Below are 24087 nucleotides of genomic sequence, written 5' to 3' on the forward strand. Positions count from 1 at the left end.
TGTGCTGGAGAGGTGATAGGGATTGACAGGGTAGAATTTACTAGATTGTAGTAGACTACCAGATTTTACTAGATTTTCTTTTGATCAGTTTGTGGATTGTTCCACCAGAGGGCAGTGAAGGAACAGAGATGACGTAGAATTCAGACTCTTCCTTTTTCTCAAAAACGGGACAGGGTTGCCTTTAGCTGAAGCAAAGGTGGACAGCGTTTATGGTTAGATTTACTTGAGTCCTGGCTCCTTATGTGAGCACAGATAATGTCCTGTAAGAGTTTTTAGAGGCTCAAATTGTGGTCTGTGAAGGTATAGTATGTATTAATTTTTAAACTGGAGGCTCTAGCGCAACAGCTCATAAACGTTCCTAATTTTCATCTTAACATGGAAATTGTGTGTGTGTGTGTGTGTGTGTGTGTGTATATATATATATTTTTTTTTATATATATTTTTTAAGAGACAGAGTCTTGCTTCTTTGCCCAGGCTGGAGTACAGTAGCATGACCTCGGCTCACTGCAACGTCTGCCTGCTGGGTTCAAGTGATTCTGCTGCCTCAGCCTTCTGAGTAGCTGGGATTAAAGGCGTGCACCACCATGCCCGGCTAATTTTTGTAATTTTAGTAGAGATGGGGTTTCACCATGTTGGCCAGCCTGGTCTCGAACTCCTGATCTCAGTGATACACCCAGTTAGAAGTGTGTGTGTGTGTGTGTGAGAATATGTATTTTTTTTTTTTTTTTTTGAGACGGAGTCTTGCTCTGTCACCCAGGCTAGAGTGCAGTGGCACGATCTTGGCTCCCTGCAACCATCTCCTCCGGGGTTCAAGCAATTCTCTGCCTCAGCCTTCCAAGTAGCTGGAATTATAGGAGGCCCCCACCACGCCTGGCTAATTTTTTTTTTTCTGTATTTTTAATAGAAACAGGGTTTCAACCATCTTGGCCAGGCTGGTCTTGACCTCCTGACCATGTGATCCACCTGCCTCGGCCTCCCAAAGTGCTGGGATTACAAGCATGAGCCACCACCCCTGGTCGGAAATGTATATATTTTTAAATCTCTGACCATCATTTGCCATCACATAGTCCCCCAGCCACACTCTATAATTTTTAAAGTGCTTTATTTTCTTTCTAGTGCTTATCACTGTCTGAAATTACCTTGTTTTCGGTTACTTTTTTATAGTCTGTCTCCCCCACCCACTTCAGGCTGTATTTAGCCTAGCATAGTGAATGTCTGGCACATGGTAGGTATGCAGTAAGTATTAGAAGGAAGGAAGGAACATTTTCTTGGAATACCGGTAACTGTTCAGGTATGTTGTGGATTTTTAAAATTTGTTTCACTTTTCATTTCTGAGAAAACAGAAATCTGTCCAAACCAGTCTTTCTTGGCCTCCTTTCTTCAGCTTAGGTCCTGACTGTTGGGAAGAATGAAGATGAATCCTATTCTGAGTCTCTTTCCTCTCTTCCACCCTAGCTTGCCAGCAAAGCACGGACAGAGAAGGAGGAGAAGCTGAGCCAGGCCTATGCAATCAGTGCTGGTGTCTCGCTAGAGGGCCAGCAGCTCTTCCAGACCATTCACAAGACGTGAGTTGGGGGATCGGATAGGTCTTTTGTCCTGGGGTAATGTGACCTGGTTGTGCTGTCTGGTGGCAGGCTTTTGGGTGGTTGTCTCCTAAAAGTCTACTGGGGAAGCTGGTAGGGTATTGGCAAAACGCTGGCATCCAGAGGTGCGGGTGCTGTAGCCCCCTTTCCACACAGAAGAATAGTGTAATCACAGACAAGTTATCTTCTCTGGTCTTCAGTTTCTTGTCTGTAAAACTTAGTTTTGGATTAGATTATCCCTAAGGGTCCCTTCTAGACCTAGTAGTCCATAACTTAGAACTAGTGATTTCTTCTCTTTGGTTTTGTTGTTTTGTGCCTTTCTGTAAAAGCTGATGCAGTTTTTATTAAGGGAAAGTTGTATCTATATCACTTTTCCCAATATAGATTGGGATGAACACGGAGTTAGAGCAGGTCACCTTCTTACCACCTCTTAAAAGACATTTTGTTGGTCAGGTGCGGTGGCTCACGCCTGTAATCCCAGCACTTTGGGAGGCTCAGGCGGTAAATCACCTGAGGTCGGGAGTTCCAAAGCAGTCTGACCAACATGGTGAAACCCCCATCTCTACTAAAAATACAAAATTAGCCAGGTGTGGTGGTGCATGCCTGTAATCCCAGCTACTCAGCAGGCTGAGGCAGGAGATTCGCTTGAACCCTGGAGGTGGAGGTTGTGGTGAGCCGAGATCGTGCCACTGCACTCCAGCCTGGGCAACAAGAGCAAAACTCCGTCTCAAAAAAAAAAAAAAAGACATTTTTTTCACAGCAGAAGTCATTTGACTCTCCACTAGCTTCCCTAGCTGCTGAAAAACTGGAACATTTGACACCCCTCTCCACCCCCACTCCCCACCCCACACTGCCTTCTGTTACTCTGTTTAACCACCCTGGATCTGGTGCACAGACGGCAGCTGGCATCAGAGCTGTTTGAGGCCATGGTGTGAGTATCTGAACATTTACAGGTATGTGAAGGAACTCTCAGTCACATCAGCTGCCCTGGGGCTTCCCAAGTGTGAACTGGAATGGGTTTTCCCAGTCTGGCAAGTGCCCAACTGTCTGACAATTGAGAAGAGCCAGTCTGAAGAGCAGCTCCCATTATAGGTGATAGGGTCAGAGAAGATGGGGAGTTTGTTCTCTTTTTTTTTTTTTTTTTTTGAGTCAGAGTCTCACTCTGTTGCCAGGCTGGAGTCCAGTGGTTCAATCTTGGCTCACTGCAATCTCTGCCTCCCAGGTTCAAGCGATTCTCCTGCTTCACCCTCCCGAGTAAGTGGGACTACAGGCGTGCAGCCCCACACCCAGCTAATTGCTGTATTTTTAGTAGAGACAGCGTTTCATCATGTTGGCCAGGATGGTCTCGATCTCCTGACCTCATGGTCCGCCTTCTTTGGCCTCCCAAAGTGCTGGGATTACAGGCGTGAGCCACCACGCCTGACTTCTCTCTCTCTCTTTTTTTTTTTTTTTTTTATACAGGGTCTCACTTTTACCGCCTAGGTTGGAGTGCAGTGGTGCAATTTTAGCTTACTGTAGCCTCGATCTCCCCAGCTCAGGTGATTCTCCCACCTCAGCCTCTGGAGTAACTAGGACTACAGACGGATGCCACCACTACTGGCTAATTTTTTGTATGTATTTTTAGTAGAGACGAGTTTTTGCCATGTTGCCCAAGCTGGTCTCCAACTCCTGGACTCAAGCAGTCTACCTGCCTCAGCCTCCCAAAGCGCTGAGATTACAGGTGTGAGCCACCGTGCCCAGCCTGTTCTCCTGTCTTTCTACAGGTGGTGTTTCTCCCTAGGCCAATGGTTGGCAAACTATGCCAGCAGACCAGATCTGCTCATCTGTTTTACCTATTGTCCATGGCTACTTTTGCACAACTATGGCAGAACTCAGTGCTAGTTGTAACAGACGATATGGCCTGCAACGCCTAAAATGTTTGTTAAGAGACCCTTAAGAGAAAAAGTTTGCCAGCCTCTGCCCTAGGCTACTATCTTAGTTTGGATTGTTGAGGCTACCATCACATTTTTATGACTCTCCAGGTCTCTGATGCTTCAGAGTAACAATTGCTGGGCTCTCCTAAGAATAAATGTGCATGAGTTTCATTGCTTTTCTAGCCAGTGGCACCCAAGGAATGTTTCTTGGCTACTATATGGGCTGCTGGTGTCTAGTTGTTGGCTGAGTGGTGAGCTGGGAACTTGGGATCAGCCATCTGGAGTTATTTATTCATCAGACAGGAGATGTAGGATGCCCCCAAGAGGTTACATTTCGCCTGCTGTCTTCTCCTTCCAGCATTAAAGACTGTAAATGGCAAGAAAAAAACATCGTAGTCATGGAAGAAGTTGTTATTACACCCCCATATCAAGTGGAAAACTGTAAAGGCAAAGAGGGGAGTGCACTGAGCCATGTACGCAAAATAGTAAGTAAAGGAGCCTTGAAACTTTAGGGGAGAGAGGATGGTTCCTCAGGCCTTCAGTCTTTAGCACCAGAGCAGGACGTTGTGCTACAGTCTCTGCCTCCTGTAGCATCACTGTCTGGCCTCCCTGCACTGTGGGGCTCTGCAGCTGTGGCTTGGCTACTCCTGTGGGAATGGAACCACTGGGTGATATGGAGTGAAGTGAGTGGGTGACCCTATGTCCTTTGCTGGGTTTTTGGAATTAGCAAGCCTGTTCCGTGGTGTTGGGCCTGAGCAATTTCTCTCATCCCATATTGAGTTTTTCTTTTTTAGAGACAGAGTCTTGCTCTGTCGCCCACGCTGGAGTGCAGTGGCGCGATCTCAGCTCACTGCAAGCTCCGCCTCCCAGGTTCAAGCGATTCTCCTGCCTCAGCCTCCCGAGTACCTGGGACTGCAGGCATATTCTACCACACCCGGCTAGAGATGGGGTTTCACCATGTTGGCCAGGCTGGTCTCGAACTCCTGACCTGAAGTGATCTACCCACCTCGGCCTCCCAAAGTGCTGGGATTGCAGGTATGAGCCACCATGCCTGGCCCCATACTGGGTTTTTCTTAGCTGCAGATACCCTTCTAGAAAGATCTGGTTGGTATAAATCAGTTGTTGTTGGTGTCTCTGGCCCTGCCTACATCACTGGACTTAGCATTTGTTAAAACAAACTTACAAAACACTCCTGCTTTTTTTTTTTTCCTCTGAGGAACATTGAGAGACCAACATTGTAGATGTAGGAGGTATGATAAGACTGTAATCCCCCTACCAGCTTTTCATTTTGTACTTGTGTATAGAAGAGAGTAGGAGTTTAGGTCATGATTATCTCCCCTCATTGTATTTTATAGTTTAGTTTGTAGATTCACCTTCTTCTAGCCAATCTTAGTGGAAACTGCAAAAAAAATGTAGCTGCAGCGGGAGGCCCTGGCCTACCTTGTGGTTGGGAAGGCCAATAGACAGCAAGGGCAAAGGTGCCTGGATAGTACATGGGCTGGACAGCCAGGATGGGGCTGTGGAAACCTGGGTTGGATTGTTTGGGAGACCTTTCTTGCCCATCTCCTTTATTGACCTGTGTTGCCTGGTCTTTTTCAGGTTGAAAAACATTTTAGAGACGTGGAAAGCCAAAAGATACTGCAGCGTTCACAAGCCCAGCAACCACAGAAGGAGGCTGCCCTGTCATCCTGAGTCCGTACACATGGAGGACTCTTCCAGCATCCAGCCAAGGAGGCGCTGGTGGTGGCTTCAGCGGAGGCAGGCCGGGGGAGGGAAGGGATCCTATATGTCCTGTTGGCTCTTAACAAAGGGTCAGCATTTCCAAATCTTAGACTTGAACAAACAAAACACCCAACAAAAAAGAACAAGAGAATAATTTAAAAGTTGAATCATTACTTGACTAACAGACTTCGGTCCACCATGTCCTTTTCACAGCCCTCTTCTGGAACAGTCACCTTGTTAATTTTATTTTTGAAAATTCTTTTCCCACTTTGCCCTTTTACTTCTGACTTTCCTTTGCTAGTCTGTTCCTGCCATTCTGTTTTTATAAGTGGCTACACTTGCCTTCTGAATGATTGAAAGAAACTTTTACATCTTTTCTTCCAAAATAAAAGTAACAAGCTGACTGTGATTCTTAAGTTGAGACCAGAGCAGCAAAGGTCTCACTTTAAATTTTTCTTTGTTTTCTTTTCCTTTTTTTTTCTTTTTTTTTTTTTTTGCACAGGGCATGGCTTGAATTAGTTTTATTTTTCTTAACTTTAAATATATATATGAAAATATATATTAAAATGTTCTCTAAATATTTTCTGCTTCTTGCAGGTCTCTTTTTACTAGATCATGGCTATTCTTCCCACCTCATCCCTCTGAAAATAAAAATGTATTGCCCTCCCCACCATCCATAGCCAGGCCTCTAACTTGACTTGGCGCAAGAGATTCTTGCTGTGAAGTTTGTAGAGCCAGTGTGCGGATAGAATTTGGCTTTGAGGGTTCCTGATGGCTTTTTAGTCTTTAACTGTGTGTGTACCAGTCTCACATTTGGCCCAAACCTCAGGATTCTCCCTCTGCCTGTCTTCATGGTACTAGAAGAACTTCCTCGTCACTCTCTCCACATGAGAGAGTCAGCTGCCCTTTCTCCTGTGCCTCTGCAGGAAGAATTCTTGTGCATGGCACATCTCAGCTCCTCTTTGAGGGATAGTTTTCTTTGATAAGAAACCTGGAGTCCATTTACTCTGACGTCTCTTTAAATCTATATCCAGAGCCACAACCCAGGAAAAAGCTTGGGTGATCCGTAATTTCTCTTCTCCTGCTGTCCTCTTGCTCTTATGCCCCACCCCAACTCCCCTTACATTTTACAAGCTTATGACAGTTTGTATGTGCTCAGCCAATGAGCAGAAAACCTGGAAAGAATTTCTGGACTTTAGCCCACCAGTGTGTCTGGTTGACTAACCTGCTGAGAGCTAAAATTGGCACCCATTGCCCCATGCCTTCAGGCAGTCTCATGGGGCAGAGCATGCCACCATCCGAATATCAGGCACTGAGTGGAATGTGGGTGAAGCTCACATGACTGGCTAGAGCTTTGGGGGTGGGGTGGGGGTTAACTACTATTTTTTTGGCCATGATCTCTTTCCCCTTCCTTTTTTTTAATTAAATAAATGGATCAAAATTAAATAATTCAAGCCCTGCCTTCAAAATGAATTTTTTTTTTTAGTATTATTTAGCAAAAACAATAAAACCCAAATTTTTTTAACCATCACTCATGTCTCAGGTTTGTGCGTCCTTTAGAGGCCCCAGGGGAGAGGATCCAAGGTATCCCTAAGACGGTATGTCTGTCTGGTTTGACCTTTCCCTTTAGTGTCTCTTCTTCCTACTATTTACCCTCTCTTTTCACCCCCAAGGACTCATCCAGAAATAGAGTGCAGGGTGTAATTTAAGAAGGGGGTCCAGGGTTTGGAGTGGTGTGTAGGTGGAGTGTGGGGAAAAGGCTATAGTCACATACATAGAACCGTTTGTTACAGGACTGTTTGGAGACACAAATGGTCAGCGAGCTGAGAAGTAAACTTTCAGATCCACATGCCTCTGGTCAGAACTTGATTTAAAGAACTGAGCCTTTGGCCAGGCGCGGTGGCTCACGCCTGTAATCCCAGCACTTTGGGAGGCCAAGGCAGGCGGATCTCAAGGTCAGGAGATCGAGACCATCCTGGTTAGCACGATGAAACCCCGTCTCTACTAAAAATACAAAAAATTAGCCGGATGTGGTGGCGGGCGCCTATAGTCCCAGCTACTCAGGAGTCTGAGGCAGGAGAATGGCGTGAACCCGGAAGGCAGAGCTTGCAGTGAGCGAGATAGCGCCACTGCACTCCAGCCTTGGTGACACAGCAAGACTCCGTCTCAAAAAAAAAAAAAAAAAAAAAACAGCCTTTGATTTAGCCTACATGGGAATGTAGACTTAGAGAAGGTGAGAAAGGGAGAAGGGAAGAGACCTTGTAAGATCTAGAAAGCCTAAGAGATACTATGAAAGGAGTGGAGGTGATTAATTAGTGGGAAACAGCAAGCCTGGGAGGAAGCTCTTCATCATGTGTCCCACATCTTCCTGTCCCCACTACTAGTCTTAATTCTGTAAATGCGGGGAAGTGAGTATCAACTGGGTTTGGTAGGAAGCACTTTTGACTCCTAAGTTTTAGTTGCTAAAATGATGTGGAGCTTTAAGCAGTTCAAGAGGTGGAGGTAGTGTCTTTGGAAAGGCAGGCAGTTGGTTATGGAAAAAAGGACAAGGGCTTTGATAACTTCGTTCCTCATGTTGTTCCTGGCTAAGTCATTTCATCTTTCTTAGCCTTAAATTTCCCAACTGTAAATGTGGAAATAATATCCATTTCCTAGGATTGGTATGAAGGGTTAATAAGATATCTTAAAAGCCTAATACTTAGAAAGTGCTCTGTAAATGTTAGTATAAATGTTAGCTTGATCCTTGGATAGTTAAATCTGGAGGTGAGATTGGAGTAGATGATTTCCAGAAGTGCCATGTTTGCTTTAGGAGCCTAAGTTTAGGCCAGGTGCAGTGGCTCACGCCTGTAGTCCCAGCACTTTACGAGGCCGAGGCAGGATCTCAAGACCGTTCTGGGTGGCATAGTGAGACCCCCGTCTCTACAAAAAATAAGTTAAAAAAAATTAGATGCGATGGTACATGCCTGTAGTCCCAGCTGCTTGAGAGACTGAGGTGGGAGGATCACTTGAGCCAGGGAGGTTAAGGCTGCAGTGAGCTGTGATTGTACCAGTGCGCTCCAGGATGCACTCCAACCTGGTGACAGCAAGATGCTGTCTCTTTAAAAAAAAAAAAAAAAAAAAAAAAAGCTGTGTTTAGATGGCATTTTAAGGTAGGCTAATAAGTAAAGCACATGGGCAGATCTGGTTCAGGCAGGGTTAGGGGTCTGAGAGCCCTGCCCTCGGTCTCACAGATCTCACCCCTTAATCCTTCCTTGGAGTGCCTAAGGAACGCTTTTGATTATAATTTTTTGTTTGAGATGGAGTTTTTGCTCTTGTTGCCTAGGCTGGAGTGCAATGGTGCGATCGCAGCTCACTGCAGCCTCCGCCTCCCGGATTCAGCTGATTCTCCTGCCTCAGCTTCACAAGTAGCTGGGATTACAGGCACGTGCCACCATGCCTGGCTAATTTTGTATTTTTAGTAGAGACTGGGTTTCTCCATGTTGGTCAGGCTGGTCTCGAACTCCCGATCTCAAGTGATCCACCCTTCTTGGTCTCCCATAGTGCTGGGATCACAGGCATGAGCCACCACACCCAGCCTTGATTATAATTTTCAAAACTTTCTCAGAATAGAGAATGAGTTCCCCTGAGGCCAAGTGACTTGTCTAGAGTGCCCCACCTGCCTGTGGTAGCAGAGCTGGAAGAAAGCCTGAGGCTTTATCCACTCATGGGTTCCTAATGCTGGGACTTTCCAAACTGATGGCATGTGTACTGCTCATTTTGTTTGCCAGAATGAGACTGGAACACGGGAGACTAGTGAGAATGGCAGAATTTGCCACCTAGATTAAAGGATATTGAACCACGGAAGAGCATGGTACAGAGAGCTTACATGTATGATGCAGCATGGACAGTTTTGCAGTGTCTCCTTGGCTTTGTTTTGGGGTGTTCTCCTTTATCCCCAAATAAACATGCACACACACACACACACACCCCTGCCTTTACACCCAGCACCGGATAATCTCGCCGCCACCACCACACACATGCCTTTGGAGTTACTGCTATTTAGAGCATCCAATTATTGTGGTATAAACAGCCTTACCACAGTGAGTTGATAACTGAATCTGTGCCATTCAAGTCTGAGCAGCTCATTGCTGATTTCTGTTTGGTGCTTTGAAAATTTGAAAATTGCTCAAGCACTTCAATATGAGTTCAGTGGCTGCAGCCTGATTGAGGAGGGTAAAGGCTAAGAATGTGTGTCTCATAATCTGTTCTCCTGTGAGACATACTGGTAAAGGAAATAGAGGCATTTCATTCATACACAGATCAAGTGTGCTGTCCTGCTTGGTATGGCAGCTATAGCATGGAGGGTACTGTGGTGAGAATGTGTAGTACTGGAATCTGAAATGTTCAGGATGAGTGGTAAGGAAGTGGCAGAAGTGGGAGTGTGGGAGAGAGCTGGTTGCCTGGTTGGAGGATGTTAGATTTACATGGTAGGTTTGCTTTCCTATCACTGCTGGAGGCTGTCAGTGCCAGAGAATTCCTCTTTAAGAAACTTGGAATCGGCTGGGTGTGGTGGCTCATGCCTGTAATCCCAGCGCTTTGGGAGGCCAAGATGGGCGGATCACGAGGTCAGGAGATCCACACCATCCTGGCTAACATGGTGAAACCCCGTCTCTACTAAAAATACAAAAATATTAGCTAGGCGTGGTGGCGGGTGCCTGTAGTCCCAGTTGGGAAGCTGAGGCAGGAGAATGGTGTGAACCCGGGAAGTGGAGCTTACAGTGAGCAGAGATCGCACCATTGCACTCCAGCCTGGGTGACAGCGAGACTCCGCCTCAAAAAAAAAAAAAAAAGAAAAGAAACTTGGAATCATCTGCACATACTGCCTAAAGTTTAGGGATTTAACATAATCAGATAAACAGTATGAAGTATCTGAAAAAGATGCTCTTCAGCTGTCATCCACTGGTGATACACTGTGTGGCTGTTTCAAAACAAATTTGTTCTTTTATGTTATAAAAACCTTACAGAGCCAGGCACAGTGGGATCACTTGAGGTCAGGAGTTCAAGACCAGTCTGGCCAATGTGGTGAAACTTCATCTCTACTAAAAATATAAAAATTAGCTGGGCGTGGTGGTGTGCACCTGTGGTCCCAGCTACTTGGGAGGTTGAGGCAGGAGAATTGCTTGAACCCAGGAAGTGGAGGTTGCAGTGAGCTGAGATCACACCACTGCACTTCAGCCTGGTGACAGAGCAAGAAAACTCTGTCTCGCCGGGCGCCGTGGCTCAAGCCTGTAATCCCAGCACTTTGGGAGGCCGAGACGGGCGGATCACGAGGTCAGGAGATCGAGACCATCCTGGCGAACACTGTGAAACCCCGTCTCTACTAAAAAATACAAAAAAACTAGCCGGGCGAGGTGGCGGGCGTCTGTAGTCCCAGCTACTCGGGAGGCTGAGGCAGGAGAATGGCGTGAACCCGGGAGGCGGAGCTTGCAGTGAGCTGAGATCCGGCCACTGCACTCCAGCCCCTGGCGACAGAGCAAGACTCCGTCTCAAAAAAAAAAAAAAAAAAAAAAAAAAAAGAAAACTCTGTCTCAAAAACAAACAAAAAAACGACCTTACATGGCTCATTACAGAAAAACTAAAAGACAAAGCAGACATTTTCATCTACCACCCTCTAAAACACTGTTAACATCTTTTTTATCCTTTCACATTCTTTCCTATACAAATTATATTTTCTAGATTTTTAGACACCTTTCCTTGTCCCTTGTGTTTCTGAAAGTGCAGTGCATGATGTCAAAAGAAACTTGCCAACTGGTTCCAGACCACAAAGTTAAGTCAGTGGTATACTCCAATTTATTAGCATCTTAGAATTGATATATATAAAAGGTAAGGGACTAGATGATCTCTAAGATTACTTCCAACCTCAGTGATCTCTATCTTGCTCTACAATGCCCTGCTTCAGGGCCACCTGTGAAGCCATTCTTGACAACTGGAATGGAAACTGATTCCTTCAATAATTTGTTTCTGTCGCTCATATCATGTGGCATATATGAGTTGTCTTTTGGGTATTTGTTTAGGTTTGTCTTTAGTGGTCTATTGGGGTGTCTCGAGGCTCCAAGACACGGAAAGTTATTCACTCACTCATTTGTGTATTTGCTAGCACCCAGTTGTTGAGACAGAGCAGAAAATAGAGTTTTTAAAGTCATCAGCATAATAACTGGATATGTTGCCTTAGTCAATATGAAAAGTGATCCAGGAGTAGGTTTTGAGGAAAGCTTGGAGTTCAAGTTTGGAAAGAGGACAAAGGACCAATAAAGGATACAGGGGAAGAAAGAAATGCACCTGGTTCCAGACTGGAAAGCAGCAGGACTCTACCTCAGGTTTCTCTAGAGCAGACTCTGGCAGCTGGGACTAAGTCTGGTCAGATTGTAGTCCCCCTTCCTATCTGGCCTCTCCCATTTTTCTACAATTTCCAGTTTTGTTGAAAAGTCTAAATTGGAGCTAAGTTTCTTAATTTGCTGGGTAAGGTGAGGCTAAGGCATATTTCCAGCTCTGTTGCGGACTCCTGCAGTGTTAGACAAGAACTTCTTACAGGTCTTTTCGTGGAGGGACCAGCAAGTGGTGGGTTTTTTTACTAATCTGACCCCTTTTACTCTGGTCTGTCTCCTAGCTTAAATTTGTTGCTTATGCTTACTGGAGGGAAGGGCATGTATCTCTCTAGAGAGAATATTTATAGATGGCCACTGAGATGTGATTTCAGCTGAAATCTGAAGAACAAGGTGCTAGCAAAGAGTGTTTGGATAGAGGCAACAGCAGGTGCTAAAGTCAGGTTGACAAGAGCTTGGGATGTTCAGGAACTGACAGAAGACAGGTGGCTGAAGCCTGCTGAGCAGGACGATAGAGAAGTAGGTGGAGCCAGGTGGTGCAGGACCTTACAGTTATCCTAGAGACTGGGTTCTTTGGCACCATGGACAGCCACAGGACTTGGTCTGATATCAGATGGTGGCAGCGGAAGCAAGGAGGCTGCTGGGTTAGGGGTTGGCACAGCAATCTGGGTGGGAGACTGGTGGCAGAGAATTGGTTTCAGAGTTGATGGGACTTGATGCGCTGAATGTGAGGGCAAGGTGGTGAGGGACAGAGAGGAATGAAGGATGCTTTCTAGGTAGGTGGCAAACAATGGGAGAGGAAGAAGTTTGTGGAAGAATCTGGAATTTCTGAATTGCCATTTTGTCTTGCCCAGGAAACATTGAAGAGCAGATGGCAAATGGGCAGCTGGATAACAAGCCTGGGCTTAGAGAAGCGTGGGATGGAGTTAGACATTCAATGACTGTCATGTCACCTGTGAACTCTGAGAAGACAAGAGGTTGGGATCTCTGGCCACAGTGGGTAGATTTGCCTCAGATAGGAGGGGCCCTTCTTCCCTGACAGTGCAGTGCTAGGAGGTAAGTCTGTAGATCTGTCAGGGAGGTAAGGGTAAGTAACTTCTTTTCTGGTGGCCCAGTTAACCTGAAGAGGGAATAGGGTAAGACTGTTGAGTGCCCTTTTAGAGATGCGTCCTCATGAATTTTGGAGGTAAACAGGCACCCATTGTGTGCCTCTGCTAATCATGTCGAGTGACCTTAGTGCAGACACAGAGAAGGTGAATAATTGGGTACAGCCAGGTCGAGAGATGTGTCCAGTCTGTACTGTGGAGGGAGAGGGGAGTTGAGCTGAGGATATTTATGAAAGGGAGTGAGTATAATATGGGACCCTTCACTCTGTCACCAGGCTGCAGTGCAGTGGCATGATTATGGCTCACTGCAACCTCTGCCTTCACTCTTGTAAGTGTGTGCTGTCATCATGTACACTTCAGTTTTGTTCAGATGAGACTTTTCTGAAAGTGTCCTGCTGTTGCCCTTACGTACTGGCTCCAGGCAGGACATGTAGCCATGTAACTCAGCAGTCAGTGTGTCAACGGTGCAAACACAGGATGCTTCCCATGCTGGGGCTGGTATTGGAAGTTTAGAACAAATTTCCGGCCGGGCGCCGTGGCTCAAGCCTGTAATCCCAGCACTTTGGGAGGCCGAGACGGGCGGATCACGAGGTCAGGAGATCGAGACCATCCTGGCTAACACTGTGAAACCCCGTCTCTACTAAAAAATAAAAAAAACTAGCCGGGCGAGGTGGCGGGCGCCTGTAGTCCCAGCTACTCGGGAGGCTGAGGCAGGAGAATGGCGTGAACCCGGGAGGCGGAGCTTGTAGTGAGCTGAGATCCAGCCACTGCACTCCAGCCCCAGCGACAGAGTGAGACTCCGTCTCAAAAAAAAAAAAAGAACAAATTTCCTAGCACTTAATGATGCCAGAGATCTTAAGAGTTTATACAGTATAGTCCCGCCTCCCACTTTACATATCCCCATTATAGCATCCTCAGCAGACTGCCTCTACTTGAACTTCCATTGATGGGGTACTCATTATTCAAGGAGGCAACATGTGGCAGCTGTCCATGCCCTTCTTGTCCTCCAGTGGCGGCTCACCGTTAGAACTAAGGCTAATGCTCAGGTGTCCTGCATGGTAGTCCCTCTTTCAGGGGTTTTTCTTTTTTTTCTTTTTTTTGAGACGGAGTCTCGCTCTGTCGCCCAGGCTGGAGTGCAGTGGCTGGATCTCAGCTCACTGCAAGCTCCGCCTCCCGGGTTCACGCCATTCTCCTGCCTCAGCCTCCTGAGTAGCTGGGACTACAGGCGCCGCCACCTCGCCCGGCTAGTTTTTTGTATTTTTTTAGTAGAGACGGGGTTTCACCGTGTTAGCCAGGATGGTCTCGATCTCCTGACCTCGTGATCCGCCCGCCTCGGCCTCCCAAAGTGCTGGGATTACAGGCTTGAGCCACCGTGCCCGGCCTCAGGTGTTTTTCTTTTGCTAGCAGCCCCTGGGTGAGGGGCACGGGCATTGCTAAATCAGCAAATGTGACTCAGAGCTATCTTCTCCAGTCAGATGGCTTTTGAAGGAAGCTTTCCTAGTTCTTGAGTGTGGTCCCAACACTGGACATGGTCTGTTAGCACACTGGGACCCTTTCCTGCAACCATTTACTGCGATGTTGGACACTATAGCAACTAGCTCCTTTTGGCACATACATCACACTGTTGATTCAGTTTGATGTGATCAGCACAATCTGCCCAGACTTCTTCACAGAAGTAGCTATTATGCCAAGTCTTCTACAGCTTGTGTAAGTAGATTTTAGATTCCTAAATACTGAATTTTACATTTATTGCTGTTAATTTTTTTTTTTTTTTTTTGAGATGGAGTATCACTCTGTCACCCAAGCTGGAGTGCACTGGTGCGATCTTAGCTCACTGCAACCTCCGCCTCCTGGGTTCAAGCGATTCTCCTGCTCAGCCTCCCAAGTAGCTGGAATTACAGGCATGCGCCATCACACCTGTCTAATTTTTGTATTTTTCAGTAAAGACAGGGTTTCGCCATGTTGGCCAGGCTGGTCTCAAACTCCTGACCTCAAGTGATCCACCCGCCTTGGCCTCCCAAAGTGCTGGGATTACAGGTGTGAGCCACCGTGCCCAGCCTGTTACTAAATATTTTTAACCAACAATTTTAACCTAAAAAGAGCTTTAAAAAAAATCTTGATTCTATAACGCAATACACTAGTTGTCCATCCCAATGTTGTGTTATTTTTAATTTTGATAAACTGTCTTCTGTGTTTTCATCTTATCCAAAGGGATATCCTGAGAGATTTTAATAACATCCAGATTTACGATAGACATCTGGTAGCCCTATCAAAAAAGGAAATAAAGTCGTTTGAGTAAAATTTATTTATTTATTTTTTATTTATTTTTGAGATGGAGTCTTGCTCTGTCACCCAGGCTGGAGTGCAGTGGTGTGATCTCAGCTCACTGCAACCTCCGCCTCCCGGATTCAAGCGATTCTTCTGCCTCAGCCTCCCAAGTAGCTGGGACTACAGGCGCCCACCACCACGCCCGGCTAATTTTTTTTGTATTTTTAGTAGAGACGGTGTTTCACCATGTTAGCCAGGATGGTCTTGATCTCTTGACCTTGTGATCCGTCCTCCTCGGCCTCCCAAAGTGCTGGGATTTCAGGCATGAGCCACTGTGCCCGGCCTTATTTATTTATTTTTTTTGAGATGGAGTCTTGCTCTTTCACCAGGCTGCAGTGCAGTGGCATGATTACAGCTCACTGCAACCTCTGCCTCCCGGGTTCAAGCAATTCTCTGGCCTTAGCCTCCCAAGTAGCTGGGACTACAGGTACACGCCACCACACCTGGCTAATTTTTTTTTTTTTTTTTTTGTATTTTAGTAGAGGCAGGGTTTCACCATGTTGCCCAGGCTGGTCTTGAACTCCTGAACTCAGGCAATCTGCCCGCCTCGGCCTCCCAAAGTGCTAGAATTACAGGCATGAGCCACTGCTCCCGCTTCTGGCTGTAAAACTTATTTTTAGTGAACTCATGTGGGCACCTAGTGGTTCTCATGTTTTAGGAAATTGCTCAGACATAATATGTTAAATGAGCCTGTTTTGAGTTTTGTGAACTGTTATGTGACTTGAAAATTGGAAATTTTGGCCTGGCGCAGTGGCTCACGCCTGTAATCCCAGCACTTTGGGAGGCTGAGGCAGGCAGATCACGAGATCATGAGATCGAAACCATCCTGGCTAACACAATGAAACCTTGTCTCTACTAAAAATACAAAAAAATTAGTAGGGCATGGTGGTGGGTGCCTGTAGTACCAGCTACTTGGGAGACTGAGGCAGGAGAATGGCGTGAACCTAGGAAGTGGAGCTTGCAGTGAGCCGAGATGGTGCCACTGCACTCCAGCCTGGGCGACAGAGCGAGACTCCGTCTAAAAAAAAAAAGAAAAGAAAATTGGAAATTTTGCTGAGCTCAAGGCTCTAGCAACCGTCTGTTGGCAATGTTTTCTTACAGATTATTGACAATGGTTCCTTAAGTTTTTTCCAGTATAATCTGCTTATACCAGATCACCTGAACTAATTCCTAGGGGCTTGAGATTAACCAGAGACTCAGACTCATGCCCTAGGTTGATAATAGGTCTGCTACTCTTCCCATTCTAGGCATAATCTATGTTATTCACCCCTTTGCTCTTGTCTAGTAGATCTTGACTTTTTTTTTTTTTTTTTAAAGACAAGGTCGGCCGGGCGTGGTGGCTCACACCTGTAATCCCAGCACTTTGGGAGGCCGAGGCGGGCGGATCACAAGGTCAGGAGATCGAGACCACGGTGAAACCCCGTCTCTACTAAAAATACAAAAGATTAGCCGGGCGTGGTGGCAGGTGCCTGTAGTTCCAGCTACCCGGGAGGCTGAGGCAGGAGAATGGCTTGAACCCAGGAGGCGGAGCTTGCAGTGAGCCGAGATCGCGCCACTGCACTCCAGCCTGGTGGACAGAGCGAGACTCCGTCTCAAAAAAAAAAAAAAAAAAAAAAGACAAGGTCTCCCTCTGTCACCCAGGCTGGAGTGCTGTGATGTGATCACAGCTTACTGCAGCCTCAACCTCTTGGGCTCAAGCAGTCCTTCCACCCCAGCTTCCTGAGTAGCCGGGATTACAGGCGCATGCAACCATGCCCGGCTAATGGTTTTTTTTTTTTGTATTTTTAGTAGAGACAGGGTTTCACCATGTTGGTCAGGCTGGTCTTGAACTCCTGATCTTGTGATCCGCTCGCCTTGGCCTCCCAAAGTGCTGGGATTACAGGTGTGAGCCAGCATGCCTGGAAAATTTTGGTATTTTATGTAGAGAGGGGGTTTCACCATGTTGCTCAGGAATTCACGACCAACCTGGGCAACATAGTGAGACCTCGTTTCTACAAAAAAAATTATTTTTATTATTTTTATTTATTTATTTATTTATTTTGAGACGGAGTCTCGCTCTGTCGCCCAGGCTGGAGTGCAGTGGCCAGATCTCAGCTCACTGCAAGCTCCGCCCCCCGGGTTTACGCCATTCTCCTGCCTCAGCCTCCCAAGTAGCTGGGACTACAGGTGCCGGCCACCTCGCCCGGCTAGTTTTTTGTATTTTTTAGTAGAGACGGGGTTTCACCGTATTAGCCAGGATGGTCTCGATGTCCTGACCTCTTGATCCGCCCGTCTCGGCCTCCCGAAGTGCTGGGATTACAGGCTTGAGCCACCACACCCGGCCAAAAAATTATTATTTTTTTGAGACAGAGTCTTGCTCTGTCACCCAGGCTGGAGTGCAGTGACATGATCTCAGCTCACTGCAGCCTCCACCTCCTCGGTTGAGGTGATTCTCCTGCCTCAGCCTCCCCAGTAGCTGAGACTACAGGCGCACACCACCACACCTGGCTAATTTGTATTTTAGAGACAGCGTTTCACCATGTTAGCCAGGCTGGTCTTGAACTCCTTCCCAAGGTGCTTGGATTACAGACATGAGCCACCACGCTCTGCCAAGCATGACTAGATTGTCAGGCCTGAGTTATGTTAGATTTTACTTCTACCCTTACTAGCAGTATGACTTGGAAACTTAACTGGCGGCCGGCGCGGTGGCTCACGCCTGTAAATCCTAGCACTTTGGGAGCCGAGGTGGGGCGGATCACGAGGTCAGGAGATCGAGACCATCCTGGCTTGGTGCCCCGTCTCTACTAAAAATCTGCCTGGCGACATCTGTAGTCAGCTGCTTGGGAGGCTGACAGGAGAATGGCGTCCCAGGAGGCGTTGCAGTGAGCTGAGACCGTGTGGGCGGCAGAGCGAGACTCCCGTCTCAGTTAGCTTTGTCAAACATTGGTTTCCTCGTCAGTAAAATTGGAGTCCCTGGTTGGGCACAGTGGCTCACGCCTGTAAATCCTAGCACTTTGGGAGGCTGAGGTGGGAGGATCAGTTGAGTCCGGGAATTCGAGAGCAGCCTGGGCAACACAGCAAAACCCCATCTCTACAAAAAATACAAAAATTAGCTGGGCTTGCTGGCACATACCTGTAGTCCCAGCTACTCAGGAGGCTGAGGTGGGAGGATCACCTGAGCCTGGGAGGTTGAGGCTGTGGAGGCCTGTGATTGCACCACTGCACTTCAGCCTAGGGACAGAGTGAGATGTCTCAAAAAAAAAAAAAAAAAAAGTTCCTTTCCTCAGTTGAGGATTAAATGAAGCCTTTAATGAGATGCCTGGCCCTTCTGTGTGGTCATTACTATTCTCTTAAGAGTTCACTGGGCAGGGCTAGTGAACACACTGGGAAACCTGGACAGGAGGTTTGGGCTCCTAGAACAAGGCAGAGGTACTAGGCACAAATACTGTGTTCTGGGAGATGCTGGGCACAACTCAAATGCCAGGATGAAGTGTTTTGACCTTTGGCCTAGTGAGAAGAAAAAGCATTCCCTTCCTTTGTGCCTACACAAGACCTGGGTGAATTATAGATGATGGCAGATTTCTCAGGTAGGCAGTATAGAATGAAGGAGGAGACACCTGACTCCTACCCGAACTGAGGGAGGGCGCTTGGGCCTCAAGTTGCCATTCTCACAATACAGAGCAGGTTGTGGGTCTCCAGAAAGAAGTGAGGAAAGAGTTTGGGGGCGAGCCCTGCTTCCCTGGATGCAAGGCCATAAGGTGGGGATTTCCTAAGCCTGTCCCACATGCTCACCCTTGGGACTGCGGCTTCCCTGAGAGCTGGTCCTGCTGCTGCTCATGAGGGCAGGACTTTGGCAGGAGGCCAGAGAGGCGGGCAACTAGAGCCCAGATTCTTTCCACTGCCATTTCTGGGCTGGGACTGCACTCAGGTGCATTCGGGTGCAGGTGCTGCCAGGAACACAGGTGAGTGCACTGGACTTTCACGGCCTGAGGCCCTATCCTCAGTGCCCAGACAGGGCCAGGATCTTGTTGATGCTCTGACCTCTGGCAGAACGGGAGCTCCAGAAATGTTGGCTGCTTGAGAGCAATTGAATGCATGTTTGGGGGCCGGGGAAGGCAGAGTTTCTCCTGGGTCCCTCTAGAAAGTCAGTGAGAAGCGTGTACTCTCAGGGATCATTGCTGTAGTTACGAGATAAGCTTCTCTAAACATGCAGAGCAGTAGTAACTGAGGAGGCGCAGTCTCTCCGGCTGTTGGTGTGGCTTTGCTGCAGCTGCCGTGTGCCACTGATGATCCTGCTCGTCTTCCTTTGGGAAAGTAAGAGGGAGAGAACAGCCTGAGTGGGGGTGAAAGTCAGTGAGCTGCAGTGTGGGATGGGAGGAAGGAGATGCAGAGAATTACAGGCCATCTTCCCTGATTGCTCCTCATCCAGCAGGAAGAAGGAATGAGAGGTGGTTAAGGGAGGGCGATCCGAATGCTGGGGTCGCAGGCCAAGAGGACTCTTGCCAGAAGCTTAGGTAACACTTAAAATCATGGGAGATGGAGACAGGCTGTCTTTGAGACGATGTTTGGGCACCCAGCAAATGGTGAGACCCCTGAATGGCATCTACTTGTGTTTTTCTCCCCTAGCATCACTGTGCTTTCCAGGGTCCCAGGCAGAGGAGTGAGGCCTGAAGGTCTCAGCGGCCATGAGTGCTTGATGCCATCCTCATCCCAGCCCTTCATGGAGCAAGGACGGGGTGGGTGTGGCCACACCTCCCTCACAATGGCTATTGTCATAGTGGTGGCATCAGTGTTTCTCACGAGTCTGGCGGCAGCATGCCCAATACCATGCACCTGCCCTATCTCAGGCAGCGTGGTGGACTGTGGGGGCCTCCACCTGCTCCGTCTCCCTTCCAGGCTGCCTGATGGGAGTCTGGTTCCTGGAGCTGAGCCACAATAATCTCAGCCATCTGCCAGTTGGCACCTTCCAGGGCCTTTGGGGACTGCGGGTGTTGCTGCTTTCTCAAAATATCCTGCGGGATCTGTCTGGTGGGGCCCTAGGGGGCCTGAGTTTCCTGGAGCAGCTGGACCTCAGCCACAACCAGCTGGCCCATCTGCCCCCAGACTTCTCGGCTACCCTGGGCTCTCTGCTCCGCCTGGACCTCTCTCACAACCTACTCACTTTCCTGGACCCCAGCAGCCTGTGGCTCCTGGGGAGCCTGGAGCAGCTCGACCTGAGCCACAACCAGCTGGCTGAACTGACTGCAGGGGTCTTTGGGGGCCTCTTCCGCCTACACTGGCTCTCGCTGGCTGGGAACCAGCTGCAGTGGGTGGAAGGTGCTGCCCTGGCCGTTATGCCAGGCTTGGAAGTCCTCTCTCTAGCTGGGAATGACATCAGCGAGCTGGAGGCCGAGGCGTTTGCAACCTTAGGGGCACTGGGCCTTCTCTCCCTCGTGGGGAACCGAGTGCAGCACCTGGAGTTCAAGGCAGTGGCAGGCATCCGGACAGCAGGCACGCGGCTGCTGTTGGCCGATAACCCCTGGACATGTGACTGTGACCTGCAGCGAGCCTTCGGAAAGCTGGGTCACCTGCGGCACTTGCGTGTGGTAGACCTGGGCAACCTGACCTGCGCTGGGCCTGAAAGGCTGTCAGGAGCAGTGCTGACTGGTGTGGAGGCCCAGCTTTGTCTGGCTGAGACTGCCACTGTGCTGGGCATCACAGGCACCGTGCTGCTCATGGTGGCTGTGGCTGTGCTGATGGCTGAGCGCAAGCGCAGGCAGGGCCCGGAAGAAGCCGGGGAGCTGGGGAGCTTTCTGGAGAGGTGAGGGGTGCTGCCGAGCAAGGTCGAGGCAGCTGGAGGAGGGAGAGCAGAGGAAGGTGTGAGAGAGGAAAAGGGAAGTTCCTCAGAAGTCTGTGGAGCTCAATTGTCTGTGGAAAAGTTGAGGAAACACTTTTCCTCAGTTGTCTGAGGAAAAGTTAAATATTAAATTTGAACTCAGTTGAACATGGACACAAACAATGGTCACCAACAATGGTCACCAAGTCCCGGAATGGGCTGTGTGAGCCCCTTGAGGCATTCATCCAGCACTGTTTCGGAGAAATCTCTATTTCAATCTATTCCTATACGTTAGTTATTGAAAAACAATAGACACTCGCACAAACAAGTTGACCTTTTTGTGTTCCTTGAGCCGGGTCACAAAGGGCCCTCGTGACTGGAGCTCATGCCAAACAACTCGTTACAAAAGAGCTAGGGTCCCAGACTGCGCCGAAGCTTCATGAGACCTCTCCTCGTCTGTGATGGACGAGTGGCCGACTCTGGAGCCCAGGCTGTTGCTTCCCAGACTGGTGGTGAATCCTCCGTAGTCTGGTGAGTGTAAATGTATGTATCTCTTTTCCCTTCTCCCCTTCCCATTGCAATTTGCTTATTGTATCATTTGCTTATTATATTAATTTGCTTATATCATTCGCTGATTATATCTGCATTGCCATTTACGTCAGATAAATCTAGTTTACCCTTAAAGATATTGTGTGTGTGCCTTTTCTTCTCCCCTCGTGCATCTCTCACACGGAACATTTTTGGTGTCACGAACAGAATCCAAAAGAAACCGTAAGGACCAGGCTGGGAGCTCGGAGACTTCCCATATCCAGGGATGGGAACTCCCCCAGTTCTTCCCCGTGGCCATTGTGTGGTCCAAGGGAATTGGCCTTTGTGAAAATTGGGAATCTAAATTAGTGCAATTTTAACCTTTGTGCGTGAAGTGCTTCAGGGAATCCCAGTTGGTAAAAGGGATGCTGAGGGAATTTCCCTGCATGGATGGTGCTTGCTTACGGCTTATAAGTTAATGTGTCAAGATAGGGACTAGCTGCTGCAGGAGAAATGTAAGCTGGAAAAGGAAAATGCTAATCTGACTTCCAGACTGGTCTTGGCCCAATGCCAGGCCTATGTCTTGACAGATCAGGCTCAAAGCTATCAGCCTATTGATGAAAAAAGCATCTGTCTGAGTGGCCCAGTCAGTGTAAAACTGAAGAAGTAGTCAGCCAGGGTTTGGAGCAGGTAAAAACCCAGCTCCTATCTCAAGGATGGAAAATTAATCCTAGTAAAATTCAAGGACCTGCACAAACTGTAAAATTCCTTGGCATCCTATGGAATAAGGGAAATAATCAATTTTACCAAAGGCTAAGGCTAGAATACTAGAATTTGCAAACCCTACTACTAAAAAGGAAGCCCAGAAATTGGCTTGTTTGGATTCTGGAAACGTCATATTCCCCATTTGGGTAACATTTTACAACCTCTGCATGCAGTCATTAGAAAACGCTATGACTTTCACTGGGGAGAGAAAGAGACCATGGCTTTTGAACAAGCTAAACAAGCAGTGAAATTGGCACTAGATCTATGGCCTATACGGGATGGCCCAGTAGAACTGCAAGTAACTGTCCTAAATCAACATGCTAATTGGAGCCTTAGGCAGAAACAAGATAGGAAGACGGTATCTTTGGAGTTTTGGACCCGGAAGCTGCCAGAGGCCAGCAAAGCTTATACCCCTTTCAAGAGGCAATTGTTAGCTTGCTGTTAGGCTTTGCTGGAAATGGAGCACCTCTGCTTCAACCATGATGTCTTTATGATTATGACTTGGGTCATGAGTTTTCCCAAAACTCACCAGTTTTGACGAAGGAAGTGGTGGGAGCAGCCAGCTGGCTGAATTGGTAGCCGTCCTCAAAGCTCTTCAGGAGGAGGCCAGAGGGATTTGTCACTTGTATACCAACTCTTGGTCAGTAGCAAACGGTCTCACTACTAGGATGCCCCAGTGGCAACAAAACAAATGGTTAATTGGGAATAAAGAGGTTTGGGGAAAACAATACTGTGAAGATACCTGAATCCTGGAGCACACTACCATTATCACTGTTTGCCATGTTGGTGCTCATGTGTCTCTGCTTTCTCTTGACAGACTAATCAGCAGGCAGATCAACAGGCCAAAATTTCCACCATAACTGCAAACTTGAATGCGGATGAATGGATTACAGCACGGTCAAGCCTTGCAATGAGAGGCATTATAATGTATGGTGGTATAATTGATAGTTATAATTGATAGTTACATTTAACTGGGGAGAGTTAAAGGTCATTTTATACAATACCACTCCAGATTCTTTTGCTATAAAACCGCAGATGCGGGTTGCTCAATTGTTAGTGGTACCTTGTCAACAATTAACCCCTGAGGAAATTTCTGCCCCAATAGAAACAACATATAGAATGGAGACTTCAGGTCCACCAGAGTGGGCAACTTAAATCCTGGAGCCAAAATATGGGTACAGTGTTCATCAGATCCTGCCCCTAAGACTGGTGACTTTGTAGCTATTGGAGCCGAATATGAAGGCATAGTACAATTTCCTAAAGATGAAAAACAATATCATGTTCCCCTCCATTTTTGTTATTACAGAGAATAACCTGTCTGCTAGTAATCAGCACCTGGGTCGCCATGGCTGAGGCTGAGAATGAGTTCATCAACTGGGTAGCCACTGCCGCAATAGAAGCCAACTGCAGTCAGTACTGGCTATGTGTCGAGTTGCCAGAGGCCGCTGGGAATTGGCTACCTTGGAGCATTGTCCCTGCTAACATCTCTGAATGGATATGCCAATACCAATGGGAGTGGAGTAACACTTGGTTTTGTTTTGTTTTGCTTTTTTGAGCCGAAGCCTCTCTCTGCCACCCAGGCTGCAGTGAGGTGGCACGATCTTGGCTCAGTGCAACCTCCGCCTCCTGGGTTCAAGTGATTCTCCTGCCTCAGCCTCCCAAGTAGCTGGGACTACAGGCACACGCCGCCACGCCCAGCTAATTTTTTGTATTTTCAGTAGAGACGGGGTTTCACCATGTTGCCCAGGCTGGTGTCAAACTCCTGAACTCAGGTGATCCGCCCACCTCGGCCTCCCAAAGTGCTGGGATTGTAGGCATGAGCCACCGTGCCCGGCCCGGGATAACACTTGTAATCCAACCTGGACTTCTTTTAACCAAACAGTCCATTTTTGCCCAAGCCCAAACAAAACATAGCACCTTTGTTACTTAAATTACACATTACAGCGATACAATTATAGTAGAACTCTTTCTGTTCCCCGGGGGGCC

General features: G+C 47.7%; 2 protein-coding genes and 1 pseudogene across 3 annotated transcripts in view; all 3 read left to right on the plus strand.

The window, feature by feature from the left end:
• LSM12 (LSM12 homolog) overlaps window positions 1-6749 on the plus strand; it is a 37495-nt gene extending 30746 nt beyond the window's left edge. Inside the window, exons 3-5 of the mRNA XM_033182817.1 lie at window positions 1456-1565; window positions 3855-3981; window positions 5096-6749. Coding sequence (XP_033038708.1) covers window positions 1456-1565; window positions 3855-3981; window positions 5096-5188 — 330 coding nt within the window. The 3' untranslated portion in view covers window positions 5189-6749. The remainder of the gene's footprint in view (window positions 1-1455; window positions 1566-3854; window positions 3982-5095) is intronic.
• Window positions 6750-18235: 11486 nt separating this feature from the next.
• LOC117066900 (leucine-rich repeat-containing protein 26-like) lies at window positions 18236-23672 on the plus strand. Of its 2 annotated transcripts, XM_033182819.1 has the most exons (4): window positions 18236-19507; window positions 19620-20793; window positions 22919-23028; window positions 23408-23672. In XM_033182819.1, the coding sequence occupies exons 2-3, from the start codon at window positions 19898-19900 to the stop codon at window positions 22959-22961; spliced, it is 939 nt and encodes a 312-aa protein (XP_033038710.1). In that variant the 5' UTR covers window positions 18236-19507; window positions 19620-19897; the 3' UTR covers window positions 22962-23028; window positions 23408-23672. The 2 variants fall into 2 exon arrangements, with proteins under 2 accessions (XP_033038710.1, XP_033038711.1); XM_033182820.1 differs by lacking the exons at window positions 22919-23028; window positions 23408-23672 and having other exon boundaries at window positions 18236-20700; window positions 20732-21850.
• LOC117068146 lies at window positions 19147-19332 on the plus strand (annotated as a pseudogene).
• Window positions 23673-24087: the final 415 nt, after the last annotated feature.

This window comes from Trachypithecus francoisi, unplaced genomic scaffold (assembly GCF_009764315.1).
Source record: "Trachypithecus francoisi isolate TF-2019V2 unplaced genomic scaffold, Tfra_2.0 Lachesis_group20, whole genome shotgun sequence".
In the NCBI taxonomy this organism is placed as follows: Eukaryota; Metazoa; Chordata; class Mammalia; order Primates; family Cercopithecidae; genus Trachypithecus; species Trachypithecus francoisi.